This window comes from Nuphar pumila, chromosome 6, assembly GCF_984573655.1.
Source record: "Nuphar pumila chromosome 6, dmNupPumi1.hap1.1, whole genome shotgun sequence".
Classification (NCBI taxonomy): Eukaryota; Viridiplantae; Streptophyta; class Magnoliopsida; order Nymphaeales; family Nymphaeaceae; genus Nuphar; species Nuphar pumila.
The window spans coordinates 111,566,947-111,594,760 of NC_143254.1; the positions used below are offsets into that span (position 1 = coordinate 111,566,947).

A 27,814-nucleotide genomic window follows, 5' to 3' on the forward strand; every position below is an offset into this window, starting at 1 on the left:
TAAAAATGTTCAAAATTTTCTTGTTCCAAAAGTTAGAATAGTTCCAAAATTAAATCTTAACCTCTTTTCCGTTTCTCAAATAGCCGACCATGGATGTGAAATATCTTTCTCATCCCAAGGGTGCTTTGTGCAGGATCTCCGGTCCGGGAAGCGGATTGGGCAAGGCCATAGGAAGGGAGACCTTTATTTTATGGATAATTTAATGCTTCCAAATACCTCATTTTGTACTTATGTCCAAGACAAAAATATTAAAACTTGGCATAAAAGGCTTGGACATCCAAGTTACTCTAAAATGTATCTTTTTCCTTTTGGACCCAAGTTTTGTAAAGAAAAAGATATCAATTGCAAAGATTGCATTTTTGGCAAAATAAAGTCTACTCCTTTTCCTATTAGATCCTTTGTGACAACAAGACCTTTTGAATTGGTGCATTCCGATGTTTGGGGGCCATCTCCGGTTCTATCTAAAGGTGGTTATTCATATTATGTTACTTTTATTGATGATTATACTAGATATGTATGAATTTATTTTCTTAACTTTAAATCGGAAGTTTTTAACTTCTTTAAAGAATTCCATGCAAAAATTCAAAATCAATTTCAAAGTCAAATATCCATTCTTAGATCCGATTCGGGTGGAGAATACTTATCAAATGATTTTCAAGCATATCTAAAACAACATGGCATTTGTCATCAAAAATCTTGCTCAAGAACTCCTCAACAAAACGGTCTAGCGGAAAGAAAACATAGGCATATTTTGGAAACCACTAGATCCTTACTCATTTCTAAAAATATTCCTAAAAATTTTTGGGCCGAAGCCGTGTTAACCTCCACCTATTTAATCAATAGGATGCCATCTTCAAAATTGAATAATATCTCTCCTTATGAAAAACTTTTTAATATGACACCCGACTACAATCGTCTTCGGATTTTTGGGTGTAAATGCTTTGTTCTTTTACATAAAAGAGATAAATTGTCACCTAAAGCAATAGAATGTGTATTTTTAGGATATGGTGAAAATCAAAAAGGCTATAGATGCTTTGATCATAAAAACAATAAGTTATTTGTCTCCAAAGATGTAACCTTTTTAGAAGATGAAAATGGATTTGACATATTGGAAAAATCAAATGAAATTGATTATATGTTTATCAATGATCTTTTAGAAGATTCAAATGATGACTCTTTGAGTCATCCGGAAATTTTAGAAAATACTCATGATTCTCATGATGATGATGTATCACCAACTAATGGTGACAATCTCCAAGTATACACTCGGCGTGAGGAAGCCCAACCTATTAGTGCTTTAGAAAAATTCTTGCGGCTTAATGAACCCCTAGAAGAAACCTCCCTTAGGCGTTCTTCTAGAGAATCAATTCCACCTAATAGGTTTGTCTCATATGAAACTCTTTCACCTAAATATAGAGCTTGTCTAATAGCCTTGCATTCTTACTATGAACCCTCCCATTATAATCAAGCAAAAAGTATACCTCATTGGGTTGAAGCAATGAAAGTTGAACTAGATGCTTTAAATAAAGTTAAAACTTGGGAAATAGTTCACCTTCCTCCAAATAAGAAAGTTATAGGATGTCGATGGGTCTACAAAGTCAAAACAAAAAGTGATGGTTCCCTAGAGCGCTATAAAGCTAGATTAGTTGCTAAGGGATACTCACAAGAATATGGCATCGATTATGAGGAGACTTTTGCTCCCGTGGCTCGCATGACAAGCGTTAGAACTTTAATTGCGGTAGCATCATCTAAGAAATGGCCTATATTCCAATTAGATGTTAAAAATGCCTTTCTTAATGGTCAGTTGAATGAAGAAGTATATATGGATCCTCCGCCGGGAATCAGTGTTAACCAAGGTCAAACCCTTCGGTTATTAAAAGCCTTATATGGTCTTAAACAAGCCCCTAAGGCTTGGTATGATAGATTTAGTGCTATCATGTTACAATTGGGATTTCGCTCATGTTATACTGACACTGCTCTTTTTGTTAAAAATGCAGGTAATAGTATCATCATCCTTCTGCTTTATGTTGATGATATGATCATCACTGGCAATGATGAAAGCGGTATTCTTAAAGTTAAAAATATGTTAAAACATAATTTTGATATGTCTGATCTGGGTTTTCTCAGGTACTTTCTTGGCATAGAAGTTGCATACTCTCCTCGAGGGTATATACTGTCACAGATGAAGCTTGTTGCAGCCATATGCTCCAAATCTGGGATTTCAGATGATAAAAAGGTGGAGACTCCCGAGGTTATCAATGCTAAACTACGACTGGAGGATGGAGTTCTGCTGGACGATCCTACGCCCTACAGGCAACTCATAGGCTCCCTCACCTATCTGACTATCACCAGGCCCGATATTGCTCATGTTGTGCACTCTGCAAGCCAATTTCAGCATGCTCCTACATCTGTGCATATGAGTGCTGTGCTCCGGATCATTCGATATATTAAAAATACTTTGAATAAAGGGCTATTCCTATCCTCAATCTCTTCCTTAGATTTACTAGCTTATACTGATGCTGACTGGGGAGGAAACCCAAATGATCGAATCTCAACTACTGGCTTTTGTGTATTCCTAGGAGATTCGCTAATTGCTTGGAGGTGCAAGAAACAGCAGAAAGTCTCATTGTCTTCTACTGAAGCAGAATACAGGGCTATGGCAACCACTACAATGGAGCTGGTGTGGCTTCGAAGTCTTCTTCAAGATATGGGAGTCGAAATTACCGGGGCTTCGAAGCTTTGTTGCGACAACAAAAGTGCTATCTACATTGCCAGCAACCACACTTTCCATGAGAGGACGAAACATATTGAAATGGATTGTCATTATGTACGTGATGAATATCTTCGTGGGACAGTAACACTACCATATGTCACTTCAGAATATCAACTTGCTGATTTCTTCACCAAAGCCCTGCCTGCTCCTCGCTTCTTGTTCCTCCTTGGCAAACTTTCGGTCATTCCCCCGTAAAGTTTGAGGGGGGGTGTTAAAACATATGTAATAATACCATAATACCCGATAGGGGTATTATGGTCATTTCACAAAGTACCTCATAGGGGTACTTATTTTGTTTCTCGTATTTCACTATTTTTTATTTTTATTTTTATTTTTATTTTTATTTTTGTATTTTTTGGATACCGAAAAGGGGCCCCACAATGGAGTCGTTGGGGCCCCCAACGGTCACATATGTGACCGTTGGGGGCTCCCAACGACTCTATTGGGAGCCCCTTTGGTCTCCTCTTCTTATAAATAGGGGGAACCCCCCATGTATGTTGTATTGCTCTTGAGAGCTCCTCTTCAATAATAGTGATATTATTTTTCATGTGTGTAGCCTTTTTATAAGGCCCTTTGTATATCCCTTAGTGGATTTTCTCTCTTGTGCTTGTTGCATTTGTCCGTGTGGGACATAGTGAATGCTTTAGCATTCTTGGTTTCTTCCGCTTATTTCATTACAAAACCTACCTTCGTTATTTAGTCAGTGAGAAATCCGAGTAATGGATCGACTACCTACCTTGGGCCAAATGGTCCTACAACACTTTCTTCCACTCCTTAACCCAAATGACCACCTATGAAGCCTTGTATGGTCAACCCCCACCTAAAACCCTAACTTATGAGGAAGGAAGCACCAAGTCCCAAGAGGTAGATCGGCAATTGAATACAAGAGATGAGCTCCTTCATCTCCTGAAGGATAATTTGGCTAAGGCTCATAATAGAATGAGGCAAATCCATGACAAGAACCAGAAAGATACAGAGTTCCAAATTGGTGACTGAGTATGGCTCAAAAGGAGATCCATAAAACAAGTGTCTGAGCAAGAGCGAGACATCCACAAACTCACCCTCCGCTATTATGGTTCATGCCAAGTTCTGAAGAGAATTGGTCCTGCAACATATAAACTCAAGCTTCCCCAATCGGTTCAACTTCACCGCTATTTTACGTGTCTAGACTTAAGGCACACCATGGGGACCCTCCCAAAAGAATAGCAACATCTTCCAATGAGGTTGAACCTCGAAGGCCAATTTGAATTCTAAAGACTCGAAGGATGCATGATCGCCAACTAAAGAAGCATCTCGTAGAATGGGAACAAGAAGAAAATCCAACTTGGGAGTTTGATTATGATCTTCGAAGAAGATATCCCAGGTTTTTGCCTAGGGGATTAGGCGAATTTGAAGGGGGAGGGAATGATGCGGACCAAGTTGTGAAAAAGTGCGATCCAAATCCAAAGGCCCAATCTCTTGAAATGGATCCAAAAGTGATAAGTCTGGATCCTGGATCCAAGAGTGATAAGCCTAGATCCAAGCTTCATGTGCTCCAAGTATACAAGAATACAATATATTTATGAAATAAGATTAATTAAACATAGATATGTCATTAAACATTTAACATGCATTTAGTTGTGCAGCCACTGCCGGGGCATGTGCCATTACTTGTGATGCTCGTTCCCTTAATTAATATTCATATTTTTGTATTCTTCTATAATAGTACGCATTTCAGCTCGTGCTTCATCTGTAGCCAATGGGCATCGTGGTGTTCCTTTACTAACTGCTACAATATGCTCTTGCATGTGGTGCAAGTCCCCTTAAAGCAATATTTAACGAATCTTACATTTTCAAGTCATATGCCCTCCATAAATGTCAGGAATCTGGCGATATCGCCATACTTACTGATCAGCACGTTGGGGAGGTTGAGCCATTAATAAATCTAATCACCACAAATACAATCGGTTAAGACAAAATAATGATACATTCAAAAGCCAAAAGGTTTTCATACCTTATTACAAAAATAAAAGTTATATTTTTTTAGTTACAGAATGTCATGCTAGGGGAAAATGCATACAAGCTAGAATTTAGAAACATGTTGATATATAAAAGTCATCTTCAGTATCAAAGTTTAGCGCAATGATTTTTTTTGTTTATTACATCATTTAGTGGCTTGAGATAATGATGGGTCGTCTTCATCTTTTGAATCAGGGACCACCTCTATCAATCTCTCCCATAAATATTGCATGTACTCATGCCTTTCTTTTATCATCTTTTATAAGACTAGCAAGAAGCTCAACACGAATATCATAAAGAATGCAATGTGTAAATAATTTCACAATGAAGTTGTTATGCCCCACAACATGACATTTAAATCTATACAATCTTTTATGCATTACAAAACCACAAAAGTTACACTTCACTATTCATTTCAAATACATCTCCATGTCAACTGGTGTACAATATTTAAATGTAGGATCTTTTGAGAGGCATCATTCAAGATCTCCACCCTAGATCGACCTCCTATAGCACGAATTACTAAATCTATTCACTACAAAAATATAAAACAATGTTCAATAACATACTTAGGAAGAAGTTTTGAGTCCTAAGGGCACAAAAAATTGGATTAAGGATAAAAAAATAAAAGTAAAGTAATATCTTCCAAAAACAACAAAAAAGAAAGGAGTTAAACCTCCTTCATATGTAACCATGCACAAATGAAGCAAAGAACGAGGAGTTTTTACCTTATCACTTTCTTGAGTGAAAATTGGGTAAAAATGCACTCTTAAGCGAAAAAACCATAAAGGCCTCTTCCTTGCGTAAGAATTGGAGCCCAAAACGCTCTCAAGTCTCCTATGGGTGTGTGGGTTTCCCTCTATTGGCCTCTAAACAAATGGAGAAATTGGCCCTAGAAAGGTCATTAAAACCCAAAGTAAAAAAATTGGCCATTTTAAAGTGCGTCAGAAGTGTATCTTATACGATACAATACATGGGTTTATGGTACGATACACCCAATACGTTTATAGTACACACTTGTATCGCGATATGAGTGTGTATTATATAATTAGAGTAAATAGTAATGATATGCACTACGATACTTACAACACTGGCTATAAGAGATCACAAATACAAAAGGGCCACTAATGGGCCAAACACAATCTCACAATGGAGATAAACCACCAAACACAAATCACAAGAGAGTCACAATGTAAACATAAAAATTGTATTGAGCCAACAAAATGCTTAGAAAAGCATATTTTACACAATAGGGAAGACCCCTATTTATAAGCACAAGAGAGTGAAAAGGGGGGAGTCCAACTAGTCATTGGACAAGCCTCCATCGGTCATAAATACGACCGTTGGGACCAGCCCAACGACTAGTTGGGCTGTCCCAACAGTCATATGATCTGAAAAAAATAAATAAATAAATAAACAAAAATAAAAACAGAAGTTACAAAAGCAGCCCTACCAGTCTGACCCTACTACAAAGAGGAAAAAACTAAAATACCCCTGATATATATATATATATATATATATATATATACATACAAACAACCATATTTTAACATAGGTATGGATATTTCAAGAAACAATGCATTGGATTGCCACCAACCCATGGGCCATGAACCATTCAGCAGGGAACTAGTATGGATGTTTCAAGAAACAGAGCAATGGATTGCCACAAAACCATGACCCATTCAGCAGGGAACTAGTTAGGTAGTAGATACTGTAACCCCGCTACAGTCAACCCAATGGGTGTTCCATTGTATTTAGGTAAAATCACACATGACTGCTCTCATGGCAGAGTTCGATATATTAACCACAGTACAAGCTACAAAAGTTGGACATTACAGTGGCAATACAAATTAAGCAACATATGTTCAAAGATCAAAAGATGCAGTCCCAGTTGAAAAAGATGAATTTTATAAATGGGCGACAGGAAACAAGGATTACCCAAGTCTAAGATATGTAACTAAACTGTTTTATTTCCCTATACATGATCAACAAGCTCAAGTTTAAATAGCAAGCTGGAAATTTCAAAACCATGAGACATTTAGTTGCTATCTCAAACATCAAACACTACTATAACGAGAAAGCCATGTGAGAATTCCTAAGCATGATGGTGGAAAAGCAATAAATAAAGCATATTCAAAAGTGTGTACATTAATGAAGAACTGAGTAGAAACACAGTGGCTTTAAAATATAGAATCTTGTCAAGCTTCAGTCTGAGAAAAAACATCAAACTTATACAAATTTGAAGTTTGTTGTATCATATAAATACAACAGTATAATTCTAGAACCATCTACGAGACTAACCTGCAAATGTATCTTCTGCTGATGCTTCCAAGGACACCCAAGCACAAGTTTATTCAAATCTATGTCCAGTAAAGGGACAGCAAACTTCACCTCATCAGGCTACACTAAAAAAGCAATGATGGATCATGAATATGAAAGGGGAAGAAAGTGAAAAAAAGTCAACAAAAGAAAACATCCAACACATTGTTTCCAGTTGTGCATATAGATTGCTTACCCTGCCATTACCAGAAATCATTGACAACTCAATACCCTGTTCAGTGGCATCCAACATCAAAAGGGCACTTGATTATGAACTCACATTAAAAAATGCTGAAGTGCTCTAAATACATGAAAAAACGCAGGTATGGTATAATGATAGTAATAAGAAAGATTATCCAAATTGATGGATAATCACACAACAAAATTCAAATTGAAAAATTAAATTCCTTGCACAGTTATTCTGAATTAAGAAACAAAAAAGTATCACAACTAACAATCACCAGCACATGCATACAAGTTCATGATTCCTTCTCACAAGAGGAATACTATCCTGGTGCATGCACGGCAACAAAATTGCATGTACTAGACACCCAGTACACCCCAAATGCGAAAAGCCAACTAAATTCAATACAATATTATACTTCAAATTGAAACATAGCCACCTATATCTCAGCAAGGCAATTTCTCGCGACAATATAGGTTAAGTTATAAATTTGGGGGAAAACTCGACATTTAAAGAATTTTAAAAATATAAAATTAGCATAAATAAGTAAGAAAATAACACGTTTAGATAATGAAATACACATTATAAGAAAATAATTAAGTAAAAAATATCAAACAAAGAAGAAAAGCATACTTAAGATATAGAAAAGAAGTATTAAAAAAAGTAAAACTGAAATGTCAGAACAAATATAAATTTCTGATATTTTTAAAATATCACAAGATGTTGCCTTTAATATCATTATGAATTTATAGTGATTTTATCGCGATATTTTTAAGTTATTGCCTATAATTGTGATTATGAGTTGAACTTGATACGAATAGAAATCATATACAAGTAAATGGATGTGATCCTAAAGGTGTATTTAGATGGACGATTCACATCATAACGCTTTCTTTTTATAGCCACCCCTTGGAACCAAAGCTATATTTGGGAAATGAACCGAGCAGCTCACAGCTTGGCTCGGTACGGCTCATTCATGTTTGTCGAATGAGCTCGGCGAGACGAGCAGATGTAATATCTCATAATTTTTTCATGATTTTTTAGCCCAAAAAATATAATTTTTAAATTACATACTTATATTTAATTGATAAAAATCGTGGAAAATATGTATATATATATATATATGAGGTGACATCAGCTGGGTTTGGGCTTGGTCCAGAGCCCGCTGACAAGATCTAATTGTGTAAATTAAAATTTGAGAAATTTATTATTTTCAACCTTTAAAATTGAGCGAAATGCGAGCGAAATTAAAAAATGATCGGCCTCTATTTTTGAGATTTTTCTGGTTTGGATTGGACTGGACCTGCTCCTTTGGACCCAAGTTAATATGGATCTGGACCCAGACTAGGATCCATATTGACTAAGATAGGGTCCAGGTTGGGATCCAATTGGATTCATGGATATGGATTTGGAGCATGGATCCAATCTGAATCCATAATCCACCCATGGCACTTTTAAAACCAAATAAATTTAAAGTTTTAAAAACAACTTTTAAATTAAAATAAGGATGAAGTAGAGTTCTACCTGGAGTAGAACTCTACCCCATATGGACTTCCAGAAGGGGTCGTCCTCCCCTAGAATATTCTAAGGGAATATAAAATAATAAAAATTAAATAAAATAATAACATCCAAATAAAATCTAGAAGGGATAAGGATATAGGTAGAACTCTACCCTTATGAGAGGGTCTAGCGTCACCCCCCTCTCTAGAAGAATTTAAAAATATAAATAGGGGCTAGAGAGCTCCTCTCTCTAGAACTCGTGTTCTAGAGAGAGAAAAAGAGTTGAGAAAAAGAAAGAAAGAGGAAAATCATGGGGCTTGGAAAGAAAAGGGAAAAGAGTAGAAAAAAAAAACAAGCATCTACAATTTTCTCTAGTTTTTTTTTTTATATTTGAATCAAGGTATGAGTTTCTCTCTTAATTCACACGGGAAAGGACTTCATATAAATCGATTCGAGCATAGGTTTAGAAGGGAAAGAGGGAAATCTGAAATATATATGTATGTATGCATATATTTTCAGGTTTGTCGATTTTGTAAATCTGATATATATGTATATATGCATATATTTTCAAGTTTGTCGATTTTTGTAAATATGATATATATATATATATGTGCATATAATTTCAGGTGTGACGATTTTATAAATCTGATATATATGTATATATGCATATAATTTCAGGTGTGTCGTTTTTATAAATTTGATCATATATATGTAAATATTTCAGTATTCCCAATTTCATTGCTCATGCATCTGAAAATATACATGTAGTTCAGATTTGTCGATTTGCTTGCTCATGCATCTGAAAATATACATGTAGTTCAGATTTGTCAATGTCATTACTCATCAACAACAACAACAACAACTACGCCTTCATCCCAAAATAATTGGGGTCGGCGATATGAACCAAAAAAGAAAATCATTCTGGGTCTTCCACATGAATCCTTCTCCTCCAATCATTTCTATCCAATGTCATGTCCTCGGTGAGGTTCAAAGCATTCATATCCTTTCCTATCACCTCCATCCATGTCTTCCTAGGCCTACCCCGACCTCTTTTAACTAATAAATTTTCCCATTTCTCCATCCTTCTAACTAGAGCATCATTAGGCTTTCGCCGAATATGTCCAAACCACTGTAAACGATTCTCTCTCATCTTATTTTCAATGGGTGCAACGCCTACCTTCTTACGTATCTCCTCGTTCTGAATCTTATCTTTTATTGTATTTCCACACATCCATCTCATCATATGCATCTCAGTTACACTCATTTTTTGAATATGATGTCTCTTGGCAGCCCAACATTCCGTACCATATAGTAAAGCGGGCCTAATAGTCGTCCTATAAAACTTTCCCTTCAACCGCAATGGCATTCTACGATCGCACAACACTCCAGTTGCACTTTTCCATTTCATCCACCCAACCTTTATCCTATGATTTACATCTCCATCAATTTTTTCATACTTTTGAATGATAGATCCCAAATATTTGAAACAATCATCCACGGGTATTTCTTGCTCACCAAGCTTCACTACACTCCCATCACTACTTCGTTGCTTACTAAACCGACATTCCATGTATTCTGTCTTACTCTTACTCAACTTAAAACCTCTTGCTTCCAATGTCTGTCTCCATAATTCTAACTTAGCATTAACCCCAGCTCTAGACTCATCAATCAAAACAATATCATCAGCAAACAACATACACTACGGCACATTTTCTTGAATTGATCTCGTAAGTTGATCCATCACTATAGCAAATAGGAAAGGGCTTAAAGCAGATCCTTGATGTAACCCAACCGTTATAGGAAAATTGGTTGTCACCCCTCCACAAGTGCGGACATTCATTACTCATGCATCTGATATATATATATATATATATATATATATATATATGTGTGTGTGTGTGTGTGTGTGTGTGTGTGTGTGTGTGTTTGTTTTTCTCATTTACCGATTTCATACTCATGTGTATATATGTGTTTTTGATGTGCTGACTTCATTGCTCCTGAAATATGCAAATGCATTTCAGTTCTGCCAATTACATAATCATGCATCTGAAATGTGTATTTTCTTTCCAGTTGGTCAATTTCATGAGCATGTATTATATACATATGTGCACTTTATTATTTTTTGCATAATTGATTCATGTACATGAATCCGACCAGCACACGTCTCTTTGTGTTGGCCGATCCATGTACATGAATCTGGCCAGCAACAGTTGTATATTATTTTTTCTTATTGGTCGATCCATGTACATGCATATGATCATGTACATGAATCTGGCCAGCATCTGAAAATCTTGTGTTGGTCATCCATGTACATGAATCTGATCATGCATCTTAAATGTGTATTTTCTTTCCAGTTGTTCGATTTCATGAGCATGCATTATATACATATATGCACTTATTATTTTCTGTATAACTGATTCATATACATGAGGCAGATCATGTATATGAATCCGACCAGCACACATGTATCTTTGTGTTGGCCGATCCATGTACATAAATTTGATAACATACATGAATCTGGTCAGCATCAGTTGTATAATTTTTTTTTTGATTGGCTGATCCATGTACATGCATCTGATCATGTACATGAATCTTACCAACAGCTGAATATCTTCTGTTGGCCGATCCATGTATGAATTTGATTATGTACATGAATCTGGTCAGCAACTAGATATTTTTTGTTGGTTGATTCATGTACATGAATCTGATCATATAAATGAATCTGGCCAACAATTAGATATTTTGTGTTGGCCGATTCAAGTACATGAATTTGGCCAGCAGCTGAATATTTTTTGTTGGCCGATCCATGTATGAATCTGATCATGTACATGAATATGGTCAGTAGCTAGATATTTTTTGTTGGCCAATCCATGTACATGAATCTGACCAGCAGTTGAATATCTTGTGTTGGTTGATCCATCTACATGAATCTGGCCAGCAGCTAGATATTTTGTGTTGGCCGATCTATGTCCATGAATCTAATCTATGTACACGAATCTCATCATGTACATGAATCTGACCAGCAGCTGGTAATCTTCTTGATTGGTCGATCCATGTGCATGAATTTGATCATGTACATGAATTTGGCCAGCAGCTAGTTATCTTCTTGATTAGCCGATCCATATACATGAATCTAATCATGTACATGAATCTGGCCAACAGCCGGTTATCTCCTTGATTGACCGATCCATGTATCTGATTATGTACATGAATACATCATGATTGGTCGATCCATGTACATGAATATAATCATGTACATGAATCTGACCAACACATTATATTTTTTGAATTTGCTTATTCGTGTTTATGAAGCTAATCATGTAAACGAATTTGATTGGCACTTATAATTTTCTGCATAGCCGATTCATGTACATGAATCTAATCAATATTTGTATGTTCCTGATTAGTCGATTCATGTACATGGAGCAAAATATGTACATCAATATGTTAGCACACATACATGAATCTGGTGAGAAATTATGTGCCTATTCATGTTTAGTCGATTCATGCACATGAAGTTGATCGTATACATGATTTGCAATCAGTTGGTCATATACATGAATATGTATTTTCTAATTTGGTACATGCATCTGATCATGAACCGATCAGTTTGCAGATTTCTGCATGTTCAATTGATCGTATGCATGAATTTGATCATGAATAGTGTGGTCTGCAAGCTTTCTATTTGCATGTGTATATGCTTGGATAAATGTGCATTCTTTTTGGTGTTTTGAATGTGCATTGTGAACATATTGTGAAGCTATGTGCGTTTATTTTCACTGAAATTTTGCAATTTGCATAAATCATTTTTTGAAATATGTTATTGGTTATGTGTGAACCACTGCGGGCCTATGTAGGCTAGGAACATGTGTTGCTCCAATGTTATTGAATTGTTTATGCATTGCAAATGACTTATGAAAATTATTAGTTTTCCAAATTTAATTACATTGTTAAATTGTGAGAGTCAGGGCCGAAATGGTTATTGCATGTTGATTTGCAAAATGGTTCCTATGTAAAAACTTGAAATTGATTTGAAATGGTAAAAAAGACCAAAACAATATAATTATACTCTTTTTGATGTCTCTTCCACAATGTGGGAATTTTTAATGTCGATCATGGGGAATCGTGAGGATACTAAAACTCCATGCGCAATTATCCTAAAACCCCGATGTTGGTTCACTTCCCGATCACGGTTTTAGGGAGCTTTCAGCTACTTTGGTTGAGGGTGGTGGTGTGGACTCAGCTGTAGTTATTGGTATACCAAGAAAGTGGCGTCAATGGTTGAGGATTTACATTGATGTTCCGACATTAGATGAGAATTCCTATTGTTCCAATAAAAGGTGAGGATTCCTGATATCGGTACAGGAACAAGTGTGGAACCCAATAAATAAAATACAAATTATGTGTTAAGCTATAACTAAGAACCTAACTTGAACTTCGGGAATTGTGTCCATTTTGATTATCTATAGGTTTAAGAAAATGTGAAAATTAAAATTGTATGCATTTAATAGGGACATGCATGTAAAAAAAACTCTGATAAATAACTTAATAAGTTATTCATGCAAGTGCATTGAATCATGCATATTTTAAGTGTTCAGCATTAGCTTCATGCATTTCTGCATATTTGATTTGACATGATGTTTGTTGAATGCTTGAATGGTAAGTTGATTGTGGTAAGTTATTGCTTGTAAATTCCTCTTAAATTTATGTAATGAGTTAATTTATCCTATATACTTTAGTGTTGGATTTTCAAAAGAAAATTGTTTTACAGGCACATATGTTGAGTGACATGTAGGATTGGTTGGCTGGCTGAAAAAGGATTTTGATAGAGTCGACTTTCATATTTTGACATTCGATAAACGGATTTAATTAATGAAGTTTGATTTATTATTTTTAAGTGATTCAATGCATGGAATGGTTTGTAGTTTGGTTATATTAAATCTGTGATGTACCCCGGATCCTTGGGAGGTTTTCCGCAATTGTTTTTAAAAAAAATCCACTATTTTTTGACGAACATTTGGGGTCATTCAGCTTGTATGATGTAAATGAGTCATACGAACAATGGGTGTTCGTCGGCTCAGCTCAGCTCATCTAGGCTCGTAGATAAGGAATAAATATAATATAAATGTGAAGTATGTCCACAAACATACCTTTGGGCAAGTGGTTGTATGGCAGTATTGTGAAAAGCGTTCAGGCAGAGCAACGTAAAGCGCAAGCCTCAAAAAAATTGAAAAATAAAAAAAAAATATTAAAAATTATTAAAAATATAAATAAATATCTAAAAATATAAATAAATAAAAAATTATTGATGAAGCACCAACCAATAAGAAATAGAAAATCTTAAATAAATACTAAAAAATATGAGATTAACATATAAAAGTAACTAAGAAACTGATTATATAACGAAAAATATCTGAAAACTAATTATATAACTAAATAATATTTGAAAACTAATTATATAACTGAAAAATATAACTTCTTTGAAAATCTCAAATAAAAACTAAAAAATATGAGATTAACATATAAAAGTAACTAAGAAACTGATTATATAACAAAAAATATCTGAAAACTAATTATATAACTGAAAAATATAACTTCTTCGAAAATCTCAAATAAGTATTAAAAAAATGAGATTAACATATAAAAGTAACTAAGAAACTTATTATATAATGAAAAACAACTGAAAACTAATTATATAATTGATAAATATATGAAAACTAATTATATAACTGAAAAACTTCTTCTGAAAAATATAATATAACTTCTTCTTCTTCTTAAACTAATTCTATAACTGAAAAATATCTGAAAACTAATTATATAACTGAAAAACTTCTTCTGAAAAATATAATACTTTGTTTATGCCTCAGGCTAGCACCTTGAGGGGTCGAAGGCCTCGCCTCAAGGCGAGGTGTGCCTTTTACGCCTCAAGGCGAGGCGTGCCCTTAACAACACTAATGGCATGTATGACGGAAGTCCGGTGTTCAAGTCCTCTCGTTTGATATTTGATTTAGTACATTGGTTTTTTTAAGACAAGTTAGCACGTGTTCGGCTCGCCTAGACCTGAGCACGAGCCCAAGCTTAGTCAACTGATAAGCAGAGCCCGAACACGCTTTGTACGGTTCATTCGGCTCATTTACTAGCCCTAACCAAAGCTCATAGGTTACTACAGTGGACCTCTTCCAACCCAACTATGTCAAGGCTATCTAAGACAGAAGGTGTTGAGTAATAAGGATTTTTGTGTCCATGAAGCCCAGTTTTGTCTCATATTCATGTCTACCCGAAGCGCTCACAAAATGTCATTTTCAAATCCCATACCTATATTTGTTGAACTTTTATTTACTCTCCCCACCTCTTCCTAAAAGTTTGTGCCCACCACGAGTTCCAATGTTGACGTGATAGAGAGAAATGAGAAGAATAATATTGAGAGTGCAGTTAATCCCCATGTTATTTTCTGTGTGGACTCTATATGGCTTTCCTTTATTCATTTTCAACTTCAGACCTATGTCACATGGGTGCGGGTGCGACACAGGTGCGGCGCAATTTTAAAATTTTTTGACACGGTTGTGCGATCGTAGAATGTCATTGCGGTTGAAGGGAAAGTTTTATAGGATGACTATTAGGCCCGCTTTACTATATGGTACGGAATGTTGGGCTACCAAGAGACATCATATTCAAAAAATGAGTGTAGCTGAGATGCGTATGCCGAGATGGATGTGTGGAAATACAATAAAAGATAAGATTCGGAACGAGGAGATACGTAAGAAGGTAGGCGCTGCACCCATTGAAAATAAGATGAGAGAGAATTGTTTACGATGGTTTGGACATATTCGGTGAAGGCCTAATGATGCTCCAGTTAGAAGGATGGAGAAATGGGAAAATATATTAGTTAAAAGAGGTCGGGGTAGGCCTAGGAAGACATGGACGGAGGTGATAGGAAAGGATATGAATGCTTTGAACCTCACCGAGGACATGGCATTGGATAGAAATGATTGGAGGAGAAGGATTCATGTGGAAGACCCAGAATGATTTTCTTTTTTTGGTTCATATCGCCGACCCCAATTGTTTTGGGATGAAGGCGTAGTTGTTGTTGTTGTTGGACACGGGGACTCGGCTATATATATATATATATATATATATATATATATATATATATTATTTTTTTAAAAAGTGCACAGACACAACACAGTCCGTGACTGTGTCTGTGTCTGTGCAGTGTGCACAGTCATAGTCTGTGACTGTGCACAGTCACAGTCTATGACTGCAGCATAGTCCACTGTGATTGTGCATAGCACTGTGCACTGTGACTGTGCATAGCACTGTGCACTGTGACTCTTTTTATATTTTTTTAAATAAAAAATATATAAAAATTCATTTTTTTAGGGACAAATGGACATTTTTGGACTCGGTCAAAATGTGGACGGACTCGGCCTCGACTCGTTGACCGAGTCCGACTCGGCGTTGACCGAGTCCAGGCCGAGTCCGAAGCCGCACCCGTGTCGGGGCGTGTCGACTCGTGTGCAGCACCTCCCTAGCAGAGTCCGTGTGACTTAGCTTCAGACCAATTGGAGTAGGTGTGGACACGAGCTTGCAATCCTTCATCCCGCTACGCTTAAGCAAATCAATAGCATATTTCTGGTGGGATAGAAATACCCTTTCTCCGTTATGATCAACTTGGACTACAAGAAAATATTTGAGAACTCCAATATCCTTCATTTGAAACCTTTTCTACATGTAGCCTTTTAACTGGTTTATATGATTAAAAGATGTTCCAGTGATGGCAATGTCAATTAGATATATCAACAGAACAGTAATAGCATGACTACCCCCTATATCTAAGCGCATGGTTTTAATTTTAGTAGAAAAGTGAGTCTCAACAAACATGCAAAACTTTCTGAAAATTTCAAATAAATTACTTATATATTTCATGAAATATATCCATGTAAATCTTGTACAATCATCTATAAATGTGACATATATGATGAATTGGGTGTCTTTCCCTAGTCGTCCTGCAGACCTGAGGTTGTTCCAGAATTTTTGTAACAGCATTCCCATTTCTTGAAGAATCATGTACACAAATCTGTTCACTTGCATTATTTGAATGTTTATTTTGTGCAGTTTCATTGTTACTCATTTTTTTCTTTGGTATGTCTGCCCATAAAACTTGTCTCTTCCTTCATGAACTCGACTAACTGTTTCTTGTCCTTTATCATTCACAGGTCGGTTGGGATTTGAATTTGTCTCTTCTTGCTCTTGAAATCATTTATGTCCTGCTGAATTTGTGGACTAGCTGTTTCATAAGTTTGCTGATGAAGAGGCACTACTCTCATTAAAAGTAGACTGCTTCTCAAGGCTGTCCACAAGCTGATTATGCTTTAAAGTGCAAACACCACAGATTCCTTGTAATAATGAAAAATCTGACCAAAAATGTATATCATCAGTTTGTATAAAATCATTATTGCTTTGCACCTCTTCGCATTTCAAATTTTCAGTGATGTTGAAATTTCTTTCATCAAACACATGTCCCGATATGATTATGCACTTTCATACAGGATTCCAACATTTGTAACCTTTGTATCCATTATGGCGTACCCAACAAATTGCAAACCTAAACTTAGGAGAGAATTTATTTCATTGAAACTCATGAATATGTGTCGTCAGCCCTTAAAGCAGTTTCCTGCCTAATGGCTGACGACAAACACGTGTTGTCAGCAATTTGCTAATGACACATTGATTGTCGTTAGCACCTTATTGGCAACAAGTGATTTTGTCATTAGAAAGAGCACAAATTCGATTAGAGACACTTACCTAGGCCATTCCTTTGTGTTGTAGAGAGGATGTTGAGGATCTCCAGGCACTGGTTCTCACTGATTTAGCTGGCGAAGAGTCGGTTTTGCCTGCGAGGGATGTTCCTGAAGGGAGCAGGGATGCGAAGGAGCCCGAGATTCTCCCTCGACGGGTTAAGACGAGAGTTAACTGCGGGTGGTTCGTGCAGGAGGCTATAGCAGCCTCACAGGGAGAAGACGTGGTTCCCGCAGTGGAGGTTACGACATCAGTGTCAGGAGGACGGCAACAACGGCAGCAGTTTAGTCCAGACACCTCTTTTCTTACCGAGGCAGTTCAGGACTTCCTTCCTAATCAAAGTAATCACATTTGTGGCCTAGTGCTAATGGGAGTAGTGAGTTTTGAACTTTGATGGTTCCCTTGTTACTTCTTAGGAGATTCCTGCCAATTTTTGCTGACTTCTTCCTTTGTTTCCAATGCAGGAGATCCTAGAGAGGAGGTGCAGGGTGCACCTCAAACTCCTACAGACTTGGCGGCTGCATGAGAACGATGAGCTGATGACCACCATGGATGAGATCAGGTTTGGCTTTCCCCAGTTGCCAACTATCATAGGAAACCCAACTATCAATTGGGTGTCTTTCCCTAGACGTCCTATGGACCTGAGGTTGTTCCGAAATTTTTGTAACAGCATTGGCATTTCATGAAGAATCATGTACATAAATCTGTTCACTTGCATTACTTGAATGTTTATTTTGTGCAGTTCCATTGTTATTCATCTTTTTTCTTTGGTATGTCTGCCCATAAAACTTGTTTCTTCCTTCATGCACTCTACTTACTGTTTGTTGTCCTTTATCATTCACAGGTCTTCTGGGATTTAAATGTCTCTTCTTGCTCTTGAAAATCATTTATGTCCTGCTGAATTTGTGGATAAGTTTGCTGATGAAGAGGCACTACTTTCTCATTAAAAGTAGACAGATTCGCAAGGCTGACCACAAGCTGATTATGCTTTAAAGTGAAATCACCACAGATTGTATATCATCAGTTTGTATAAAACCATTATTGCTTTGCACCTCTTTGCATTTCAAATTTTCAGTGATGTTGAAATTTCTTTCATCAAACACATCTGGCGATATGATTATGCACTTTCGCACAGGATTCCAACATCTGTAACCTTTGTATCCATTATAGCTGTAAGAACCACAAATTTTACACTAAAACTTAAGAATTATGTGGATTTGGGCCTAGGATCCGTTATTGGACCCAAAAGAAAATTTTGGATATTAGAGTATTTTAGTAATATTATATAAATAAATATTTAAGAAATTAGATATTTCAAATCCTCGGTTCGGACCCAAGTGGATCCAACCCTTGGGTCCACTGCTGTTTAAGCGACCCGGACCCAAATCAAATTTGGGTCCAGCATTTCGGGTCGTGGTTCGGACCCGGACCCGATCCACCCCCCTGTTAAAATTTAAGAGGGGTTAATAAGGGGGGGGGCAACCCGATATGGGTTGCCCGATAAAAAGTTTTGAGAGGGGAAACCCTCTCCCCTGAGTTATCGGGTGTTAGGGTTCAGCCGAACCTTAACACATAAGGAGATGCGAGTTGAGGGAGCACACCGCAGCCGCCGGGAGGAGGACGAGCTCCTTCCTTTTCGGGAGGCCACCCACCTACAAAGGAGGGACCCCGAACCATCTTTCCTCTCTCTCTCTTCTCTCTCTAACCCTCGGATTCCCCTCCCCCGAGCTCGGGCCTGCTGTTTGAAGTCGTGTCAGGAGACGCAACCGACCTCTCCGGTGGCGGTGCTGTCCAGGCCAACCGACCCCTCTCGTAGCTGCCGCAAAAACTTCACCGGAAAATGGTAGGGTTCCTGTAAAATTTTTGTTCAGGTCGAGCATAGATCGGGTGGGATGTGGGTTGTCCGAAACCCAAACTGTCGAGTTGTAAATGGGGAAAAATCTCCTGTTGGGGGTTGTCTGTCAACCCCAAACCGGAAACTCCAAATCAACGATTTGGGGTTTCGGATGCTTCTTTTCTTTTTTTTGAATCATGATCTAATTCTTGTGTATGTCTCTTTGGGATTTCATGATTTAATTTGACCTAATGAAATTTGTGATTGAGTTGTATACACGTTCATCTGAATTTTCTGGTTTATGTATATATATATCTGTAAATATATATACATTCATGCAAATGTTATGACTTAGCATCGTGTATAATCTTTGGGACTGCATGACTTGGTTGGGACTATATTCTCTTGAATTTAGTATTTATTTTGTGCAAATCTTTTGGACTGATTATGAAATTGTTTTTACCCAACTCGTGAGAGGCTGATCTAACTCGTGAGAGGATGATCTATGATTTACCTGCGGTTTTGGGTTGTAGGGACTGGGTGCCCACTAAAGAACTAAAACGGTAGATTGTGTACCTTGTGTATTGAAGTGGTGGTTAGTCGCATATTAAGCTCCTGCGCTGTGGTGTTTTATGTTTTGGAAAATTTGCTGTAACAGAGTTGAGGCATTATAGTAGACTGACACAGAGTCTGTGCACATATGGCCATGCTTGAGGGTTGTAAAGGTCTGGACTTTTGTTTTGCATATGCTTAATCAATGTGAATGCATGTTTAACTCCTATGTTTTTAGTTGAATTACTTATGATAAACCAAGGTGCTGCCAATATTTGAGTCTTGTATCTGTTTAGTGATAACGATTGTTACCTAATTAATCAAAGTTGGTTGTATGTATTCCAGAGGGTGCAAAGACTAATCAGCTGTCTGTTATAATGGTCTCCCATGTTATATGAAGCTGCATGATTAATCAATTGCTAGATGCCTAGTTAGCTGCATTATATGATCATATTCGTTTCATATGAAACAACATATTAAACTGTTGCTCCATGTCGATTTAGTTGCATATTAGGTTGAGATTCAATCTAGTATTTAATTTCGTATTCACTTTATGTTAAATGCTTAGTTAGTTGCATATTAAACTGCATAGTAACTTGTAAATTTAAATAGATGATTAGTTGTATATTAGGCTGCATGTAAATTTGGTGTTCACTCCATAGTAACTAGCAATTTAAATTGATGTTTAGCTGCATATTAAACTGCCTAATTTATATGGGTCAACTACATATTCCTTCAAAGGGTTCCAATGATTCTTTATGTGTACATCATCTAGAAGATTCAAATGGCCATTAAGATGTTTATTTTCCAATGTTCATAGGCTTGTCAAATTGTATATTTGCTGAAGTACTATTGCCTAACACTACATACTTGCTGAAAGTATCAAGTGCCAAATAAGCTGTATATCTTGTGGAATGTTCGAATGAGAGGATGTTGGGAGAAATACATATATTACCAAATCTTTAGGACTATAATGCACGTTCAATAAAGTACACCAACTGTGTTTTTGCTTGTTGTCAGAGCTTTTATTACATGTCACCCTTCATAATACCTGGAGGAGTTGTAGCAATTTGCTATTAAGGAATAAATAAATGATAATAAGAATGATAAATGAGGTTTTGATAACCGAACATATGGGTCGGGTTGTTGTGGACATATGGAGGTCTAGCTAGGGTATTGAGGGTCTTGAATAGGCCGTCGAAGTTATGATGTGAACCCACATGAAAATGAAAGTAAAATATTGTTGCTTGATTGGTTTAAAGGCACCAGAGCGCTTCGAGTGGGTTATGCAATCAATACGACAAAGGATGGGAACTGTCTATACACCTTGGTAAAATGATTAAGGTTGGGAATTCTACTGTTAGGATAGTAGAAGGAAGTTGGGGAAATGCCCTGTACTTTGGGAAATAAATTAAATGAAAAGCTTAACCCACTCAGTTTCGGGCTTACCTTGGAGAGGGTAGGTGGTACAAAACTCCGGGGACGTGTTTATCTGTTCGAGCTAAAGTGACTCGTTGGTCCCCAGTCCTCGGAGTTGGGGGACCCAGACTACCAATTGGTCCTAGGTGGTAGTTTTATGTACTTCTGCAGAAGTTAGGGATGCATCCTGGTTTGGTTTTGGCCTTTGGGAGTTTCTCTCGGTCACTGGCCGCTCCCTTGGGATTTCAGTCACAGTTAGAAGGTTCGGGTTAATAAAACAACCTTGAATAATATACCCCCGAACGTTCTCTTCTGTGATGGTTGCCTTGGCCCGTGTGTACCCGCGGGATAAGAAAAGATAAACATTAACTAGAACAGTTAGGTATCACGGTGTTGGAGTCATTAAAGAGACAACTGTTTACTTTTTCATTATGCTGTATATTCGGTGCTTATGATAAACAACATCCTAAACTGTGCATATATTAGTTAATTGAATTCATATTATGGATGTTATATAGATGTTATTCATGTTAGCGTAAGTTCTGTTTTAATTGCTTAATACCTTGCTTAATTGTTGTAGTTGCATAAAATGCTTCTTGTGCTTAAGTATAATTGTTACATAATCTACCTTTCTATTCAGATATATGTCTATGATTGCTATTGCATCGAATTCCTTATGTGGTTATGTCTAGACTGTAATTCAAACACGACACCCACATCACACTTGACACATGATCTACTTGCAAGAATAATTACAGTTTTCCTACTTAGACGTGGTAGTCTAATTCCTATAATTTCTATTATTTTCAGGAGAAGAGTAGTTCTATGAGTGAGGCGGGATGAGGCGTTGACCGAGACTTGATCTATTTGTTCCCTGGCGGTTCTGCTTACTTTCAGATTGAGATTTTTGTTTTGAAACTCAATGTGAAAACTCTGATGTTGGATTTTATTATTATTGAAGTGGAAATAAATGGTGCGGTTTGCTTTTACCTTCCTGTATCGTTCTGAAATGCTTAACCCGAGAATTATTAGTTGTTTCCGCTTGAAAAAAAAAAATCCCTAAAAATTTGGGTTAAATTTTGGGGCGTTACAGTTATGGTATCAGAGCCTGGGAACAATAAATCAAGGATCACGGTCATGCCACATCCTGAGATCGCTCTGTGAGTATATTTTTATCATTCTTACTTTATTAGGCATGATAATTGCATTGTTTTCTATATAAGTATAGATATATACATGTGATGATTTTAGGGACACTACAATTCAAAGATAGTAAAAATGTGTGTTTTGAAATGATTATTAGATGTATCGTCGATCCCAAGCTAGTTCGAGCACGGCGAACGAATGGCAGGACCAAAGGGGTTTCGTGATGGAAACTCTCGGTAATCTGGCTCAAACCATGGACACCCAAATGCGCCATCAAGCGGAGTTAGCCGCAGCCATAAGTGAAAGGCATAATACGAACACAATCACCTATGAGAAGTTCTTGAAGTTGAACCCGCCTACCTTCTCAGGCAAGGCTGATCCTGAATTAGCTGAGAATTGGATTGCTGAGACAGAACGAGCTTTTCGGGTTCTGTCTGTTCCCGAGGATAAGCAAACGGACTTCGGCACTTACCGCTTGACGGAAGATGCACAGAAACGGTGGGACACAACCCGAACCATCCACTTTGCCGGAGAGGATACTATTCCATGGGAAGAATTCAAGCGGACATTTCTAGAGACATATTTCCCCCAGTACGCTCGTGATCAGAAGCATCAGGAGTTCTTGGAGCTTACACAAGGAAATATGAATTTGGTGGAATACACTACCAAATTTCGGACCTTGGAGCGTTATTGCCCAAATTTGTTCGCGAATGATAAAGCCAGAGCAACTAGGTATGTCCGCGGACTCAAGGACGGATTGCGACCACGAGTGATGATAAATCTGCCATCCACCCTCGCACAAGCCATTGAAGTGGCTACTATGCTGAATGAAGAATGGGAGAGATCAAGGAAGAGTCAAAAAGACACATCGGGGAAACGGGGAGCCGGTCCGCCGCAGCATCACAGTGGCAAGAAGTACCAGCCACCTTACAAGAAGCAAAAGTACAATGGTGGAAATCTTCCTCCGCAGCAACAAGGACAAAATCGGGTGTGCCAAAAGTGCAACCGGTCCCACTACGGACAACCTTGCCCTAGAGACACAGGAGCATGTCTTTACTGTGGAAAGATGGGTCACTATGCCCGTCAATGCCACAAGAAGATGGCGGATATGCAGAAACGTAATGCCGGGGGAGGACAGCAACATCAACCATCTCAGCCGCAGCAAACACCACAGCAAAATGCACAGAAGAGGGTGCCGGGACGAGTATATGCCACCACTGCGGAAGAGTTGGAGAAAGGAAATCTGGTACAAGGTACTGTATTTGTCAATGGTTGTGTTGCACTTGTTCTATTTGACTGTGGGGCTACACATTCGTTTATATCCGTAGAATTTGCAAAGTTACTTGGTGCACATACTGAATCTCTAAAACATGAATTATATGTGTACAATCCGATAGGATATAATTCGATATGTGTAAACTACATCACTGATGTCATAATTGTACTGGAAGGGCAGAACTTACCTGCTGACCTAATCTTGCTCGATATGACTGAATATGATGTCATTTTGGGGATGGATTGGTTATATGAACATTATGCCAACGTTCTCTGTCGACAAGGGAAAGTGGTTTCGTCCCGACCAGGATTGCCAAAGGTTGAGTTTCGACTCTCTAGACCTACAGTGAAGGGCCGAATTGTATCGATATTAAAGGTTCAGAAGTATATGCGACAGGGGTGCCGAGCATTCCTAGTAAATGTATTCTCCTGCGAGTCGAAAGTCACACCATTAGAAGAACTTGAAGTGGTTCGTGAATTCCCGGAAGTATTTCCGGATGAGTTGTCTGGACTACCTCCACCGCGTGAGGTGGATTTTCATATCGAGTTGGTGCCTGGGACGGCACCTATCTCGAAAGCGCCTTATCGTATGGCCCCAGTAGAGTTGGAGGAGCTGAAGAAACAACTCCAGGAGTTGATGGAGCAAGGTTTCATTAGACCGAGCGTATCACCATGGGGAGCACCAGTTCTTTTTGTGAAAAAGAAAGATGGTTCTATGAGGTTGTGTATAGACTATCGGATGTTGAATCAAGCAACAGTCAAAAATAAGTATCCCCTACCTCGTATTGAAGACTTGTTCGACCAATTGCAAAAGGCTAAAGTGTTTTCAAAAATCGATCTTAGATCTGGTTATCACCAACTTCGGATCAAGGACGATGATATTCCTAAGACAGCCTTTACAACAAGGTACGGTCACTACGAGTTCGTAGTTATGCCATTCGGACTGACAAATGCTCCCGCAGCATTCATGGACTTGATGAATCGAGTATTCAGAGCATACTTGGATACGTTTGTAATTGTCTTTATTGATGATATACTCATATACTCAGAAAGCATAGAGCAACATCGTGAACATTTGAGGATCGTATTAGGGACTCTCAAGGAACACCAGCTGTTCGCCAAATTCTCCAAGTGCGAATTCTGGCTCGAGAAGGTCATGTTCTTGGGTCATGTCATATCTCGAGACGGAGTCGCTGTAGACCCGGCTAAGGTTGAAGCTGTATTAAATTGGGGTCAACCGAAGAATATCAGCGATATCAGGAGTTTTCTGGTATTAGCAGGCTATTATAGAAGATTCATTCAGGACTTTTCACGGATTGCTATGCCCATGACCAAGCTCCTGAGGAAAGGAATCAAGTTTGAATGGACGGATAAGTGCGAGGAGAGTTTCCAAATCTTAAAGAAGAAGCTTACCACCGCACCAGTGTTGGCTTTACCTTCAGGTCATGGTGGTTTTGTGGTCTACTCCGACGCATCAGGTACTGGGTTGGGATGTGTTTTAATGCAAAATGGTAAGGTGATAGCATATGCCTCTCGCCAATTAAAGATTCATGAACGAAACTACCCAACTCATGATCTCGAATTGGCAGCCGTGGTGTTCGCGTTGAAAATATGGCGACATTACCTGTATGGGGAACAATTCAAGGTATTTACTGATCACAAAAGTCTCAAGTACCTGTTTTCCCAGAAAGAGTTGAACATGCGACAACGACGATGGTTGGAGTTTATAAAGGATTACGATTTCACCATTTCCTATCACCCAGGAAAGGCAAATGTGGTAGCTGACTCCCTCAGCCGCAAAGCCGGTTGCAGTTTGTCTAGTCTATTGACAAAAGGGTGGAATTTGGTGGAGGAATTCATGGATTGGAAACCGTTTTCAGATGTCGTGGGGAGTATCAAGTTATCTAATTTATCTGCTCATCCGGAGATCCTTACAAAGATTATTGAAGGTCAGAAAGAGGATCCCCAATATGAGAAATTGAAGTCACTAGCCCAACAAGGGAAGTCACATTTCTCACTCAAGGAAGATGGCAGTATTTGGATGAAAAAGCGACTTTGGGTCCCTAGTGATCCCAAGTTGAAGGAAGAACTATTGGGAGAAGCACATAGGTCCAAATACACCATACACCCAGGAGGCACGAAAATGTTTAAAGATTTACAACGTGGGTATTGGTGGAATGGAATGAAGCGTGAGGTCGCAAGTTATGTCTCGAAGTGTTTGACTTGTCAGCAAGTCAAGGTAGAACATCAGAAACCTGGTGGAATGATGCAGCAAATGGAGATTCCATAGTGGAAATGGGAAGAAATCACCATGGACTTCGTGGTGGGTTTGCCCAAAACACGGAAACAACATGACGCTATATGGGTAATAGTGGATCGACTAACCAAATCGGCTCACTTTCTACCCATACGAATAAATCAATCCCTCGAGAGCTTAGCAGACTTATACATCAGAGAGGTTGTTCGACTGCATGGAGTACCAGTTTCTATTATATCAGATCGAGATCCTCGATTTACTTCTCGGTTTTGGGGTCAGTTGCAACAGGCCTTGGGTACGAAACTGAAGCTGAGTACCGCTTTTCATCCTCAGACTGACGGACAATCAGAGAGGACTATCCAGACACTAGAAGATATGTTGCGAGCATGTATGCTGGATTGGAAAGGTGAGTGGGACAAGCATGTTGTTTTAGCCGAATATGCCTACAATAATAGTTACCATGCGAGTATCGGCATGGCTCCTTTTGAAGCCCTGTACGGGAGACCATGTAGATCACCTGTGTATTGGGACGAAATTGGAGAACGGTCGATAGAATCACCAATCGTGTTACAACATTACACCCAACAGATAAAGATGATAAGAGATAGACTGCTCACAGCCCAGAGTCGACAAAAGAGTTATGCAGATCAAAGGCGCAGGGAGCTCACTTTTGATGTGGGGGATCGAGTCTTTGTGAAGGTATCACCCACCAAAAGTGTGTTTCGTTTTGGTAAGAAAGGAAAATTGAGTCCCAGATATGTCGGACCTTTTGAGATTTTGGAACGGATTGGAGAAACGGCCTATCGTATAGCCCTACCTCCTCAGTATGCTCAGATACATAACGTATTCCATGTATCTATGTTAAGAAAATATCTTCAAGATCCGTCGCATGTCATCCAATATGAGGACGTAGATATAAGGGAAGACCTAACAATGGACGAAAAAACAGTGGAGATACTGGAACGAAGTGAGCAAGTCTTGAGATCAAAGACCATTCCTCTCGTTAAGGTGAGATGGCAACACCATGACATCGATGAAAGCACATGGGAACCGGAGGCTAATATGCGAGAAAAATACCCCGGGTTGTTCGAGTAAACACCGACAGGTAAATTTCGAGGACGAAAATTTTTTTTAGGAGGAAAGGATGTAAGAACCACAAATTTTACACTAAAACTTAAGAATTATGTGGATTTGGGCCTAGGATCCGTTATTGGACCCAAAAGAAAATTTCGGATATTAGAGTATTTTAGTAATATTATATAAATAAATATTTAAGAAATTAGATATTTCAAATCCTCGGTTCGGACCCAAGTGGATCCAACCCTTGGGTCCACTGCTGTTTAAGCGACCCGGACCCAAATCAAATTTGGGTCCAGCATTTCGGGTCGTGGTTCGGACCCGGACCCGATCCACCCCCCTGTTAAAATTTAAGAGGGGTTAATAAGGGGGGGGGCAACCCGATATGGGTTGCCCGATAAAAAGTTTTGAGAGGGGAAACCCTCTCCCCTGAGTTATCGGGTGTTAGGGTTCAGCCGAACCTTAACACATAAGGAGATGCGAGTTGGGGGAGCACACCGCAGCCGCCGGGAGGAGGACGAGCTCCTTCCTTTTCGGGAGGCCACCCACCTACAAAGGAGGGACCCCGAACCATCTTTCCTCTCTCTCTCTTCTCTCTCTAACCCTCGGATTCCCCTCCCCCGAGCTCGGGCCTGCTGTTTGAAGTCGTGTCAGGAGACGCAACCGACCTCTCCGGTGGCG

General features: G+C 38.3%; 1 protein-coding gene across 4 annotated transcripts in view; it reads right to left on the minus strand.

Moving 5' to 3' along the window:
* LOC149835731 (BRCA1-A complex subunit BRE-like protein) overlaps positions 1–27,814 on the minus strand; it is a 104,915-nt gene that overhangs the window by 56,770 nt on the left and 20,331 nt on the right. For 3 of the 4 annotated variants that reach the window (XM_090008713.1, XM_090008715.1, XM_090008716.1), the window contains exons 5-6: positions 7,287–7,322; positions 7,073–7,171 (exon numbers count right to left, since the gene is read on the minus strand). In XM_090008713.1, the coding sequence (XP_089864839.1) occupies positions 7,073–7,171; positions 7,287–7,322 (135 nt within the window). The remainder of the gene's footprint in view (positions 1–7,072; positions 7,172–7,286; positions 7,323–27,814) is intronic. The other variant, XM_090008714.1, reaches the window with a different exon arrangement.